Raw genomic sequence first — 15,892 nt, forward strand, 5'->3', positions numbered from 1 at the left:
TGTTATTAATAACATTATGTGTATTTGTATTCAGTATTTGTAATCAGCTTTCTCTTTTTCTTTTCCTTTCCTTTTCTGAAAATGGCTGGCTAGGATATTCGAGCTGAATGTACAAGTATAGCTACATACAATATAGCCACAATTATCTACATTTACTTATTGAAATGGCATTTTCATGCATGCTAAGTAGTTGCATGCGTTTGTTTTAGTGTGCACATGCAGTAACCTGACATGGTGATGCAAACACAGATGCATTTTGTTTTGCGCATGCATTTTTGGATGCACCTTCATCAATCATTTAAAAATCTCAGTTCTGATGAGAGGAAAACGGTGTTCTGCTAAGCAGAGCATTATTTGTAAAATATACCTCCTTTCTATTGTTATCTATAATTCACTATGCTAATCAGTCTTTCTTGCATTAATCTGTCCATGCTGGCCTTTGAGTAGTAGAATCAAATTGTCATTGTCGGAGGCGTTTCACCATCTGATGGCAAAATACAGCGTGTGTAAAATAGGCTGCATTTTTCTATCCAAAGGTCTTCTGGCAGAGGGGAATCCATAAGGAAACTTTCCCGAAGGGATCGTGCTTGGTTGCTGTCAGATTTTTAATGGTGACCTTCAATTTCCCTGTTTATGGAGGCTATTTTAATTCAGTGTGTTATTGCATTCTTTGGTTTTAGGTGAGAAGAATACCAGTTGCAAATTGCGGTAGATATGTTTCTGAGCAAGAATGCTTATCAGCAAAGGATCCCTACTGTGGGTGGTGTTCTTTGAATCGAAGGTATTTTTTGGTATTTTAGACTTTCATATAAAAGCAATGCATTATTAGTCAGTGTACATTTTGACTGGCTTGGGGCTATTCAGCATCAAGATTTTATCTACTGCATTTTTATGGAATCAGTCATGGCCATAAATGTGAGACACTGTATTGTCATGTGAAAGGGAGCTCTGCATCTTTTAAAGACCATGTTAACCCTCAGATTTTTGAGATCTACCCATAAAATATATGTTGGGCTAAGAAGAAGAAATTATTTTGGTTTTAGAACAGATGTTTTTGCTTTCCAGATTGATTGAGGGATAAAATCGTACACTCGTGCTTGAAGCATCTTAATAGCTGGAAGAATCTTGCATGTGAGAACGGAGAAAGAGTGCTCAGTTGTCTTCAGTATTCATAGTTCTTTGCTTTGGAACCACTGCCTTTGGTTTAGGCCAGAGGAGAATTTCTTTCTAAACACTTCATCCTCACATTTGAGTCATTAGTTTTGCAGCTTGCTTTGAAGCAGGTTTGAAAGCTATTGTACGTCTTTGGCCTGGACTGGAGAAATTCCTGGGTCATCAAGCCTAGTCTTGGCAATTGCAAGCAAAGACATCATGTAAACCTACTCATAAACTAATCAAGGACCATCCTCAGTTTAGATAGGCTTTTTGTCCTCCCTGCCATGGTTGTGTGGCTATCTGAGAGTCTCATTCTTCTGCTGGTTAAAATCTGTCTGCTCATTTTCATCACGTGTGTTCATGGACAGGTTATACTCACTTGTTCTGGTGCTTACATTGCCTTGGCTTAAATAGGTTTTCCCCCCTCCCTCACGCTTATCTCCTCAATGGTTTTGTGGAAGCAGTCTCTTTTTTTCACTTTCATTTTGGTGTGCTAAAACAGCTAACTTTACTAAGATCCTCTCATATAAGACACTTCTTTCTTAACTCCACTCCAGTAGCCCTTCTGTGAAGTTTATGCATCCTTTTAAAAAAAGGATGGCCAGGACTGTCACAGTATTCCAGAAGAGATTTCAGCTGTGCCTTGCTCAATGGTGTTTAATCAGTCTGTCCAGGAAGCACCTTACTTAGCGTGTCCTGGGATCACAAACATCTTTTTCATGACAGCATCACATTGATGGGCCACAATCATCCACGATCAAATAATGCCCCCAGGTCCTTCTCTTTCTTTTTTTTCTTTCCAACTGATGAGTTTCCAGTCTATAACACATATGGCTTGTGAGATTTTTATTGCTCTAGGTACATGTTCTTGTACTTTATGCTTTGAAATGTCATCCCACTTCAAGGTTATCCAAGTTTTCCTGTGTGATATTCCCATCTTCCTCTACCTGGTAATGTTCCCAACTTTGTATCATCAGCAGATGTCTGTGTAAACCTTCTTTTGTGCCAGTTCATCAGTGATTAAAACATTAAACAAAAGTGGTTGTAAGATTGATTTTTGAGGAATTCCATAGTAGCCTTCTTTTAGAAGGTTAATACTACCCATTTTGGTTTGTTTCAATGTTAACGTGATTTTGGTGACGACCTGCTACTTTGTGTTTGCAAAGGTAGTTATTAGAAGAGAGTAGGTGTTTATTCTGTGGTTTTTTCAAACTCTCTCTTTTGCTACCTTGTTAGAACTGTATATGTAACAGTGCTAAGCTTTTCAGGCTTTTAGTTACCTTATAATAATAAGTTATTAGTCAGTAAATCCCCTGTTTATGAGGGGAATCACCAAAAGTTTCCATCTGGTTGAAACAGAAATAATTTACTCCTTTGGAGAAAAAATGAACTACTATAATATGACTCCAGTTCAACACCCACATAATTTTTCACTGTTAAGAACTTAGCAGCATTAAATGTTTGGTTTTGTGAAGAGAGCTCTGAGTGAAGCTTTAGAAAAAGAGGAAGATGTTTTTAGCCAGTATTTTAACCAAAGTCCGTACTTGTCCACTAAAGCAATATATTCCATAATAATTTTGAGACCGATTATATGTTTTATACTCTTACTGGGAAATAAATTTTACATTAAATATGCACTCCATTTTAAAAATAAAACTTACCAGCAGTGCTTCATTTTAAAGACAGTGTGAACTCAAATCCAGTATTTTGATGAAAAAATCTGCACATCTTATTGCAAGTGAAAACAAAACGAAACAAAATGTTTCTACTGTTCCTATTTCTACTCTTTCTTCCACAGGGACAAATACATAAATTCTCCTTTTCACTTACAATCATTCAAAACAATTAGTCATATCATTGTGTGATTTCTTTTAATGTTCATAGATTTTCTATAGATGAATCAGATTTACCTGCAGTATGCTGAAATTATTCCAATACAAGGCACTGATGTTTTACATGTATTTTCCATATGGAAATAACATAATATGTCTTAGTTATCTGACATGACCAGACGTACTTTTGAATTTAGTCAGTGTGTGCGACATCTGTGGATTTCATTCAGGGGCTGGTACCTTGGAAAAGGAAGCCAAAACTTTCTCTGAAACCATATTCTCATTCCATGAGGAAATCAGTATGCTTTAGCAAGGCAGAGAGGGCAAACTCAGTAGGATCTGTAGTTAATACAAGATTAGTGAAGCAGAGACTTAAGTAAATATGAATGAACCGGTATGCATAGGTATTGTGTTATCATAATGAAATAAGAGGAACTTGATTCCAATTGTGAAGAGGAATCTTTAGTAGTATAAAGAACTAGCTTGCTGTGAAAGATTAAAAAAACCCTCGACTCTGCTTTTCTCTGTACATGTATCTATGCATGTCTGAAATCTGATCCTAGGGTTTCATACCTTATAACTTCATACTTGTATAGGGTCTGGTCCAGTCCACCCTTCCAAGAAAGCCAGACTTAATAGTTGTCTGAGTCTGGATGTTACTTTTCAGAACCATGTGGTTCACAAATAATATTTATCTGTTATAGTCATTCCAGTGTGCTTGCAAACAATATCAATTGTGTAAAAATAGGAATATAACAAAATATTCTCATCTTTAGGTGAGTGGAATTCATGTTACGCTTGGCCTGTGCAGGGCAATTGTGAGAATTTACGCTGAGGGGCATCAGATGCTATACTGCCCCCTTTGCGACTGCTTCCTACAAAATGACCGTTCTCCATAGCACATTGTTTGAGTGTTAAAGGTCAGCTTTTAGAGCAACAAAAGACACATTTTTCCTGGCATGAAGACAAGCATGACCCTGGGTCCTGCGTGGCATTACTTTTTTTGCCATTAAACTCTTAGATTCTTCATTGTAGATGAGGGAAACAAGTTCACTGCTTGTGTTCCTGAGGCAGTCTAAGAAGGCAAATAACTTTGTCTTAGGACAGTTTTAAATATTCAGCTTTATAAACAGTTTTCTTTTTTAATATTTTAATATTAGTGTCACTGAAGTGCATACACTCTTTAGTGCCAAGTATTACAAGTGTGTTGCTTTGCATCATCAGGTGAGGAATTGGTTAGATGGTCGCATCCAGAGGGCAGTGGTCAACGTCTCAGTGTCCCGATGGAAATTGGTGATGAGTGGCGTCCCACAGGGGTCCATATTGGGACCAGTACTGTTTAATATCTTCATCAGTGACATAGACAGTGGGATCGAGTGCACCCTCAGCAAGTTTGCAGATGACACCAAGCTGAGTGGTGTGGTTGACTCGCCAGAGGGACAGGATGCCATCCAGAGGGACCTGGACAAGCTCGAGAAGTGGGTCCATGTGAACCTCATGAGGTTGAACAAGGCCAAGTGCAAGGTCCTGCACCTGGGTCGGGGCAACCCCCGGTATCAATACAGGCTGGGGGATGAAGGGATTGAGAGCAGCCCTGCCGAGAAGGACTTGGGGGTACTGGTGGATGAAAAGCTGGACATGAGCCAGCAATGTGCGCTCGCAGCCCAGAAGGCCAATCGTATCCTGGGCTGCATCCAAAGAAGCATCGCCAGCAGGTCGAGGGAGGTGATTCTGCCCCTCTACTCTGCTCTGGTGAGACCCCACCTGGTCTCACCTCGCTGGGCTCACCTGCGTCCAGCTCTGGAGCCCTCAGCATAAGAAAGACACAGACCTGTTGGAGCGGGTCCAGAAGAGGGCCATGAAAATGACCAGGGGGATGGAACACCTCTCCTATGAAGAAAGGCTGAGAGAGTTGCGGTTGTTCAGCCTAGAGAAGAGAAGGCTCTGGGGAGACCTTATTGCAGCCTATCAGTACTTAAAGGGGGCTTATAAAAAAGATGGGGACAAGCTTTTTAGCAGGGCCTGTTGCGACAGGACAAGGGGGAATGGCTTTAAACTAAAGGGGGATAGATTTAGACTAGATATAAGGAAGAAATTTTTTACACTGAGGATGGTGAAGCACTGGCACAGGTTGCCGAGAGAGGTGGTGGATGCCCCCTCTCTGGAAACATTCAAGGTGAGGTTGGACGGGGCTCTGAGCAACCTGATCTAGTTGAAGATGTCCCTGCCCATGGCAGGGGTGTTGGACTAGATGGCCTTTAGAGGTCCCTCCCAACCCAAACTATTCTATGATTCAACATTATGATCCTCAGCCTGTCAGAAACTATAGGATGTCTCTCTCCCATGCGTCATTCCCAGTGAGAGCTGTCTACCCGTACATATCTGAGCATCTGGTTTATGCACATCTGCTGATGGCAGATCCCATCCTCTGTGGTTCTAAAACTGTGGTGCTAATGGACCTTCGTGATCTCAGTAAGATGAAGAGAGGTCTAAATGAGACTGAAATTTGTCCTAGTTCAGACAGTTTGAAATATGTCAGGCATAGTCCCAATTTCTTACAGTATAGTTATGATCTGTATGTATTCAGATGCAAAGCCCCACCAGGTTCTTGTGCAGCAGGAACTCAGTTTCCTGAGTTAGACCGCAAAGGAAGTGACCTTGTGCTTAACTGCATTCCAGTTGCCAACGTCTTGATCTACAGAGAAGATGGCTTTATGGTTTCTATGGTTTGTGGGGTTATTTCAGACACTTTGGAAAGCGGTGGATATTTTTCTTGAAAGTCATTCTTGCGTTATTTCTCCTGGAGAGAAAACACATAGTTTGTGAAATACGTTTATACAGTGAGCTCCTCATGAAAAAGGCCCGTGCTTTGCAAGTATGTACTCATTTCTAGTTTTTAGCGAAGGAATAGTTCATTAAGGCACATATCATTGATCACATGATTGAAGCTATACATGCTTCTATGTTTGGTAGAAAAGTAGTGTTATTAAAACAATATTAAATGTTACATTTATTTTTAAATATTCAATCCTAATATTAAAATATTAAGATATATACAGTTAGCACTTGTCTTTAATTGCTAGCTATATGAAATTGCTTGGAGTTAATCTTTGGATTATTCATTAACTGTTCACAGCAGACGGTATTTTAAGGACTCACCTTTCAAACTCAGTGATTGTCCATCTAATTTGTATGCCTATGTTCTCTTTTTCTTATCACATGCTTTTAATACATGTAACCTTTGTAGTACTTTTATATCCCAGTGTTTCCTCATTCTTCCTTAATTTTCTGTTGTGTAGTTTCTGTTTCCTACAGTTTGGCATCTCTAACATTTTTATTTACTTTGTGCCATCCTACTTCTGAAATGGATTTTATTCTTGAAGACAGAGAAATCTATTTTGAACTACCTTTTCAAATCTGGTGTTTTTAACCAAGTACACTGACATAAAAGGGAAAGATTACCATTCACATCAGTGGACGACAGAGGAGATTAGGAAGGAGGATGCATCTCATCAACTATACACATTTGTAGCATAGCTCTACATCTGAGCTTCACCCCCATCTCCTCTTATACTCTTTGGAGTGAATGAGCAGCTTCTGTAGTGTGAGTCATTCCATTTTTGTATGAATGTCTAAAATAGGTTAGATGAATTGCACCCTGAAAGAGCACATTTCTCCCCATTGACTGTAGAGGGAATGGGGGGCGGGGGGGTGTCAGATCTAGAGCTGTACAACGGAGCAATCAAGTTGGGGGCCATGAATTCCATCCCAGGCTACCAAGTCCAATGTTACTGACCAAGCATCTAGTATTTGCTTGAGTCCCATTGACTTAATCAGGACCCTAAAGCAGATGTCAATGCATTGTAATTTATTTTGATAAGCAGAAGATTTTACTGACTGTTTTCCTGAAGCTTTTTGCAGTTATAACCATATTCCTGTAAAAAATCAATAGTGTTCCTGTAAAAAATCAATAACATTAAATAAGTTGAAGTATAGTGTCTGAAGTCAAAGCCACGATAAGGAGGCTAGCATAATTTTATGTATACTTTTAGGTGCACATTAAAAGAAAATTGTACACGTTCAAACAGCATAGAGGGTTGGTATAGCATTTCACATGCACCTGATAAAGATCTGAAAATCCTGCTAAGTTTCCCTGCCAAAAATCAGGTATGTACACCCAGTTTTATGCGTGTTTGTTTATTGTGACTCAAAATGTGTCATTTTGTCGCTTATTGCAGCGTCCCTTCTTTTGTCACCATGTTCCATATGTTAGTCCCTCTTATCTCAACAATTGGCAAATGTATTGGAAATCCCAGTAAGTTGAATGTGTCAATCAGATAGATGTTCTCTTCCTCTCCTGTAAAATGTATCCTGAAGCTATACTTCATGATGTTGAGTCAAAAATTCACTATGCTGACAAAGGCGATGTTTCTGTTATATCACTTTATCAGCTATTTTAATATTTCCAGTGACTATGTATCAAGTGCATTATGTAAGTTCTGAGCTTTGTAACAAGTCACAAAATACTGACTGGGACACATATGCTAACACAAATGCATCTTTAAGTGTTTGATATTAGTATTTATTCAGTATCTGTTCACAGCACACACAGCCTTGAGTATTTGCTTATCAAGTATTGTGACTGGCCACTTAATCTGCATGCTATTGTTTCTGGTTTCCTGATTGAATGCACTAATGTGATCATATTTGTAAAGTGCTCTCAGCCAGAAACAAAGGATAATTCATTACAAGATAAATTCTGTTTCATAATTAAGTGCACTTTGGTTATGGATGTAAACGTAGTTTCTCTGTGAGGATTTGTACATTCTTGCTCAAATATTTTTAAGGGACTATAACAGCATATAACACTGTTATAGCAGAATTCTTGTTTTAAAATCCAAAATTATTCCAGATTGCTCCCCTAACATGCCTTACAGATGCATTTAATTTCTGGAAGAAAGCAATGCTGTTCCTTTCAGGGACTCTTTCTGTATTGCTTCTTCAGCTGGGAGAGACCCTCTCCTTTGAGAGGCTACCTAGTGAATTGTCTGCTTCTGCCAAAAAAATTTTCATTTTGTACATTTCATGGTTTGTAGTTTTCTGTAAAGACAAGGTGATGACTTAACAAGTATTACAAGAAATCTGTTGTATTCTTGTTTTTATTGTTTTATAGGTTGCTGTGACTGCAAGCATAAGCAAAATCCTTACTTCCTGTATGATAAAAATTGTAAAACCTGTTGATACATTTTACGAAAATGTAGTGCTGAAAAACTCATCCTGTTTCTGCAATCTAACCACTCCGGTGATAACTGATAATGGTATGTTTTACTATTACATGTATTTAATGCTTATTCACTGTCCTTTATTACTGAGGAGAACTGAGCATAAATACAGGCCTAATGAGTGTAGGAGTAGGTAATGCTTTTTATTAAATGTCATTGGAAAAAAAAAATTCATGTTTTGTCAAGTGATTTGAGTATACTCACACTATTCTTGATAATTAAAGATTTGTTAATATGGAATCCTTTCTAGAAGTAATAAAACATGTCCACCTATGACTAGAAGCAGCTTCTTCAGTTCAGCCTGTAGCAGTGCAGTGTTTTAGCATTAGGAGTATATTTACATGGTGCCATTAATCACTGTCTAAGGAAACTTAAGATAGCTGCAATGACAATCAAGCTGGCTGGACCTATGGAAGCAGTGTTGGTCCAGTGCTCTGCCTTGACAAATTAACCCATCTTAACACTTCTCTCATTGCAAGAAACAGTACTAGCATAAATAAGAGGAGACTCTGACTATGGATGTCTGTACAATAAATAACCTTAACATTCAATTAACTGTTTCAACCTAACTTAGGCACTTGTGAGAAAGTGATTGTCCCATGTAGAGGATTAGCAGAAAAATACACGGTTCGGGGCAATTTGGCTGGTACATCTTTTTGACTTGACTTCATTCATCTTTCTGGATTATCGGTTGAATCGTTTTGCAATAATTCTTATACTACTTTGTTCACCCGTAGTTCTTAGAATTAGAGACACATGATGCATGTGATCTGTTTGGTGCATCTTATAGGCAACTACAAGTTTTAGAATGACGTGGTAAATTACTGAATGTCTAGACTTTTGAGCTGTTCTCTAGGCTTTGGTCTTAAAGATCAGATGATAATCCTTCACAGTAGCGTGTTATTTGACTAATAGGAGAAAAATGTCCCCCTTGCTTTGCTTCAAGGGTCTGTATAGAAGCACAAAGCTTCTTTAATACAGGTTGACCTCGTACCTTTTTTAAACTGCTTATGTTAGAATACAAAAGAGAGTTTTAATCTAAACTGAGGGACAAAGATAGCAACCTCAAGGATACCATGTGCTCTTAAGTGACTTGAAAAGGAAACAGAAAATTTAGATGAATACCTGCCTTTATCTTTTCCTAGATAATATAGCCCCAAAACCATGTAATACTCTGCATGAATCTGATTCTCTTATAATACCTTTGTTTAGAAAGAAGAGTGAAATGTTAACCAGAACTTACAATGACCTGTTCTGAAGAGCTCAGTGCTGCAAAGAGCTCTCTCTCTCAGGGACCCTTGCCCCTGAAGGAGGTTCCTTGGAATATTGGGATCTCAGGAGCTCATCCTATGGCCTTGGTATGGGAAAAGCTCCTCTGACATCATAAAAGTGTTGTGTCAAGTTCCTGTCCAATATTGATTTGGGGATCAAGAAGAAAAAACTTTGTCACTAGCAGGTGATGGCTAGTGTGATATCCATGAGTATTCTGGTCTATTAAGCTGTCTTTAGTAAACACTATTAGTGGATTTTTAAGAGGGACAAATGCATTAGAGAAGAAAAAAATGTCCTTTATTGACCCAGTCCCAAAAGCCATGTTTTCTTATAATTATGGGTACGTTGTTTTGGTTCTCTGACTTCTCGGACTAAGGCTTTCTCTTACTCCATTAGCAGGTTTTCAGAGTATAGTGTTACGGAAGCCAGCTCGCCTTGCCTGTACTTTGTGCCAAGGATGAGCCCTTTGACAGTGTTGACCAGAAGGCTGTGAGCTTAGCTTGTGCCTGCCAGTATTACTGCCACTCACATGCTTCTACGAGCTGAGATATATTAGTGGATAATGCAAGTGTGGAAGTTACGTTGACTATTTATGGTACCTCATGTAAAGTGACCTCCGTCTCACAAGAAGGTGCACTTGCAAAACTCCTTCAGGTATCATTTCTGGAAAAAAACATTTTGAAAATACCTGCTACTCAGTGCGCTCTGGTGCATTTTGAAAGGTCAGCCCAGGCCATACAGAAAATAATAGGTTCCATTAATTTCAACACAGACAAAATCAGGAAACTATATTTGACAGTGTTGTTTTTAAAGTATTTATACAAACTTAAAAGAGAAGACAAGCTCTGCCAGAAGCAGATAAATTCCTTACTTTTACTTACTACTCCTAGTAAAATACTATTTTTCAGTAGCTCATGGCTTGAGACCCTTCTCATATAATGACCTGGGCAAGTGATTTAGGCAATTTTGTGTCCAACATATCAGATTTCTGCAGATACGTAGATTTCTGGAGATGCAAATAGGTGCTTGGTGAACGATTTCAGAATGTCTGTATGTGCTCATCCACATCTTCAAGCATTAAAACACCTTTAAAAGTCAGACTCTCTGCTATCCATTTAGTAAGGTATTTAAGCATATGAACAGTCCCAGGGGCTGTTTCTAACAAGCGGTGCAGGTGACCTTTGCGGTGAGCACCCAAGTGCCATGCTGACGTGTGGAGCTAGGAGATACCTCTCATTTAACAATGTAGATGTACAAAGCTTTCTCTACCTTTGCAAGGTAGATATACTTTAAATCTGTGTAACTTTCCCGGGTTAAAAAGCTCTCTACTTCCTAGCATAGGGAAGCCAGAAAAGTCTGCACACATGGGTTTCATTTGATCTCAGACAGTCATTAATTTCACAGATGTACACATCTGCAGGCACACAGATGAAAGGGACCATGGCTTAAGTGGTATGTATCTAACTCTACTTTTCGATGTGGTATTCTGCTCATGGGAGAAGATACTCTTTCATTCCACAGCTGTCAGTGAATTGTCGGTATAGTAATTGCTAGCTGAAATAATGGCAAATTGACTCATGCAATCAAAAAAGATTTAAATAGGATGAAAATTGCTACTGCATAGATTACAAAAGAAGGCTCTGAAACCAAGTATCTGAGACAGAAAGAGAGAGAAGTACAGTATGTTGGAGTCTCTTGCATTGGAACAGTCTGTTGCGTTAGAAGGCTTGAATTCGGGGCCTGGCTGTGCCACAGTATACCACTGTGTGCTCTTTGGGAGATGATTTAATATCCCTGCTCCATAGTAGCATTTCCTTATCTGTATCCTGATAATAACATTACTTTTGTATGTCATGCAGTGGTGGCATCAAGCTTAATTAATGAGTGTGTATAAAGTCTTGGAATAACTCAGCTGAAGGGTGCTATGGAAGGACAAAATCTAGTTATTTTTATCAGTCAGAAGTGTGAACAAATGTATGAGAGAAGGTGCATACCATGTAGAGAACAGCTGAAAGCACATGAGCTTTCAACTCAATTATTTTTTTACAGTTATTTCTTGTAATATCCAGCATATGTCTAACAGTCACATTTTTCCAGATTGTCTAGTTCTCGAAGCATCGCTGTCCTCAAGCTCTTGGAATATCACACAAACATTTTGGTTGAAAAAGTAAGAGCCTGGTTCCTATTGAAGTTCATTGAGGGGTTTATGTGTGTGTGCAGGGAGGGGGGCTGAAGTATGATCATTCTTTTTTTGGTATTTATTAAGGAAATACATTTCGCTAAAGATAGTCAAATCCCTTTTCTTGGCCCATTTCCTCCTTTTCCTCTTTTTATTATCCTTAGAAAGCTACTTCTTCTGATGACTCTTTTATTTAACGGGACCCTGGCAGCTAGCTGTAGGAGAGTCACTACAATGACTGAATTTATGACAAGTGCGTGAAGAGATAATAAAGGATGTCACAGTGACATTAAAATCCTTTTTGTCCTTGTGAAAAAGGTGGGCCCCTGGTATGCAGGATAAGACCTAGATCAAAGGAGTCAAGAGATTCTGTAAAAGTCACTTCATGGAGCTGTTTTTTAATAGAGCCAGATGCAATTTAAATATGGTCCATGGGTATCAGGAATACAATTAAACCAGAAAGTAACATCTAATCTGCTAATAGGAATAATGAATACCTATTGTTCTGTACACATTATTTTTCAGAGCCACACTCTTTGTTGAGAGCTCGCAGTAGAAAGCATCTGTGCCCAGTACATGGCCTAACCCTTTATGATATGTGGTTGTTAAAACTTAGAAAGATCTGGCTAACTTATGCTGTAGGTAACTACAGTGTTCCCGTTCAGAACACTCCTCCCCTGTACAAAGAGGCTAATTCATAGGCACCTGGGATGAAATTGAACTTCTGCTTTTTGGGAATTGGCACATCACTTCCCTGTCCCTGGAGGAACACAGGGAAGGAACTGTCTTTCTCTAAATCAGAGCATTTCTCAGCATGCGTGAAGAGGGCCTGTGCTGCTCTTGGCTCTTCTCCATGCTCATAGATGCATTGCAAAGCAAGATAGGGACAAACTAGTCTCCAATAGGCATATTTTTTGGTAGGGGAAGGCAATAGCAAACTAGCAATACTTGCTAGCACTACACACACAGAACAGAAGTTCAGGCAAGCTGTGAAAGAATCAGTGATGGTTTTCTGCCCTTTTCTGGTTAAAAAGTATTATCTGGCCACTTATGTATTGGAGAAGACCACAGCAAAATGAAACCCAAAGTGTTCCGTCTGCTTCATGCATTTTGGAAATTTATGACTCTCAGCATCTCAGCACAGATTATATTTCATACTAAATTTGTCCTCAGAATAAGCACAACAGAACAATAGGTTTGGAGGGTAAACGCAGGTTTTACGCATTTCATTACGTTTGCCAGGTTGTTCTCTTGGGTTTGTGCTTTTTTCTGTCACTTGAAATTTCACATTCATGGCTGAATCTAGATTGAGTTCCTGTGTCTTACAAAAACTCTGTTTTCTGTGTTACCAGCTGCTCACGATGTATACACAAGGGTGAGTGTGCCAGCTGTAAATGGACGCGTGTCTCTCCTGCCACCACCTGCCAGGTGAAGTTTGTTGGGGAGGACTGGAATCCCCTGTGATGCCTTTCCTTGTATTTTTTACATCTGAGCAGCAGTCTGTCTCTTCCTTGTCCTGACATGGAGAAATGCTGATTTTTTTTCAGGATAGTTGTAATGCAACTGCTTCCAAGGGGATTGCCACTGCGCAGAAAACAGAGGTTAGTTAGCATTTTAAGATCGGCATTATTGAGGTTCTGTGGGTTGGACACTGCAATAGTCATGTGCCTACCTCTAGATGCAGTATTTACAATATTGCTTTAGATGCCAAAGTCCCTGTATGCTGTATTTAGGCACTCCACAGGAGCCAACGTGCTGAGGGCTGGGACGTATGAACTGACCAACAACAAAAAAAACCCAAAGAACAACATCGCGGACTTAATCTCTTACTTAGACCTAAATGCATGTTTGAGTTCTGCTGTCACAGACAACTCTGTGAAACTAGGTTTCGGAGTCTCAAACCTCTTCCTCATTTTATGCAGCCAGATCACCGCTCCTGAAACATAGCTGCCAGGGGAGCAGAAGGAAGGGGAGGATGTGCCACCCAGTTTCTGCATAACAGACAAGTGGCTAGAAGATGCATCCAGGAACTGAAATCTCTGGGTGTTAGTAAATCCCTAGTTCACACTTCCAGAAAAATTTTCCTTGCTTCCAGGCTGTAGACAAAACTGGAGATGGAGCTACTCTCCATCCATCCCACTCAAGCTGGATCACTGGAAAGGAAGGAGTGTCGTTGGTGCCAAAGTACCTTCTGAATCTGGTTGTTGAGTTCTCTGTTGAAATCATATAGACTGTATGTGAGCGTACAGTCTATATGATTTGCCTCATAGGCCAGCCCTTTAACCTTTCACTTCGTAGGCGAGCCCTTTAACCACGAGGTTATCCCTTCTTTCTTTATGGTGCTAAAATGGTTTTATTTTCTTATAAAACTGAGCGATCTTGTCATCAGTGGTTGCTTATGACATGCAGGTGTTAGGAAAGAAATGAGTAGTGAAGAGAAATTTGACTGATGAGTAAGTACATAGAGATTTGCTGCCTACACTTTTTGGTTTCTGCTTTTCTGTGAGTGATAGCACAGTTGGTATAAATAGCAACTGTGTTCTTATCTCTAAATGTTTTGTTAGAACTACCCAAACTTTTACCTGTGAAGACAGGAATTACCTCTGTCATGGTTTAACCCCAGCCAGCAACTGAGCACCACACAGTTGCTCACTCACTCCCCCCATGGTGGGATGGTGGAGAGCTTCAGAAGGGTAAAAGTGAGAAAACTCATGGGTTGAGATAAAGACAGTTTAATACGTAAAGCAAAAGCCACACATGCAAGCAAAGCGAAACAAGGAATTCATTCACTACTTCCCATCGGCAGGCAGGTGTTCAGCCATCTCCAGGAAAGCAGGGCTCCATCATGTGTAATGGTTCCTCAGGAAGACAAAATGCCATAACTCTGAACATCCCCCCCTTCCTTCTTCTTACCCCAGCTTTATATGCTGGGCATGACGTCATATGGTATGGAATATCCCTTTGGTCAGTTGGGGTCAGCTGTCCCAGCTGTGTCCCCTCCCAACTTCTTGTGCACCCCCAGCCTACTCGCTGGCGGGGTGGTGTGAGAAGCAGAAAAGGCCTTGACTCTGTGTGAGCACTGCTCAGCAATAACAAAAACATCCCTGTGTTATCAACACTGTTTTCAGCACAAATCCAAAACTTAGCCCTATACTAGCTACTGTGAAGAAAATTAACTCTATCCCAGCCAAAACCAGCACAACCTCTTAAATTCAGCTGTTCAGCTGAGGTTTTGTAAACAACATCACAAAATCCATTTTGTTTTTCACAGAGATGAGTGGGATTGCAATACTTGTGCTTCTGAGCATTAATATTCTGGATTTGGTCTGCATATAAAGCATTATGGCTGGTGAAAGAACAGAGGAAATTCTTCTTTGCTCTGCTTCCAAGTGCATTAATTTGACATTGGTAAATAGTTGGAATTGCCTGGGAGATGGCTTTCTTCCACACACCTTATCTTGGAAAGACAGTGATGGACAAGGCAGTGAAAGTGCTAGAGGCAGTCCAAAGGCAGATGTTTGTTTAGAAGTGATTGATCCATTCAGAGGGCTTGAAATTGCATTTGAAATCCTGCTTTCCTTTGACTGCTGGTGCTTTAAGGAGAACGTACTGGAGAGCTGAGAAAGAGGATTTGTGTTTTCCCACAACCCCAGCCAAGGATTTAGATTAATATACTTTTTTTTTCAGTGGCAGCCCCAGCCCTCCTTCTGACTCCAGCTGCTGGTTTCCATGCATGCACCTTCCCCCTTCCTGCGCCAGAGCAGCAATTGGAGTGGTTGCATGAGTACACTTGGCTGGGGAACTGATTTGGCTGGAAATAACCGTTGTCTTTCAGCAGGTTATTTTTCATCTGGGCCAGTTCCCCGATCCAGTTCTTTGCGTGGCCTCGGGGCCCCATGCTGGCACCACAGGAGGGACTGTGCCGGAGCAGGGACGAGCTCCCCGGGGTGGCAGAGGCTGCTTAATCTGGGCCGCTGCCAGATATCTTGCTGTGACCTGCAGCCATGCTAACCACACCTCTGAGGATGGGGCTGCCACTGTTTACGCAGCCCCCGGGGAGCGTTAGGCTGTCCAGGGGACTGGGAGGGGGGCGGGCTGCAGCTCAGAAGTGTGGAGCTCTATTGAAGTTGACAGGGCTGTGCTGATTTATATTACCTGAGGACCTGGTGCAC

The 15,892-nt window shown here is 40.3% G+C and overlaps 1 protein-coding gene across 1 annotated transcript in view; it reads left to right on the forward strand.

Moving 5' to 3' along the window:
• The window catches only part of PLXNC1 (plexin C1), a 73,842-nt gene that overhangs the window by 14,789 nt on the left and 43,161 nt on the right, over positions 1-15,892 (forward strand). The window contains exons 4-9 of the mRNA XM_076328584.1: positions 681-781; positions 7,040-7,154; positions 8,161-8,305; positions 11,639-11,708; positions 13,073-13,148; positions 13,268-13,321. Of these exons, the coding sequence (XP_076184699.1) occupies positions 681-781; positions 7,040-7,154; positions 8,161-8,305; positions 11,639-11,708; positions 13,073-13,148; positions 13,268-13,321 (561 nt within the window). The remainder of the gene's footprint in view (positions 1-680; positions 782-7,039; positions 7,155-8,160; positions 8,306-11,638; positions 11,709-13,072; positions 13,149-13,267; positions 13,322-15,892) is intronic.

This window comes from Aptenodytes patagonicus, chromosome 1 (genome assembly GCF_965638725.1).
Source record: "Aptenodytes patagonicus chromosome 1, bAptPat1.pri.cur, whole genome shotgun sequence".
In the NCBI taxonomy this organism is placed as follows: domain Eukaryota; kingdom Metazoa; phylum Chordata; class Aves; order Sphenisciformes; family Spheniscidae; genus Aptenodytes; species Aptenodytes patagonicus.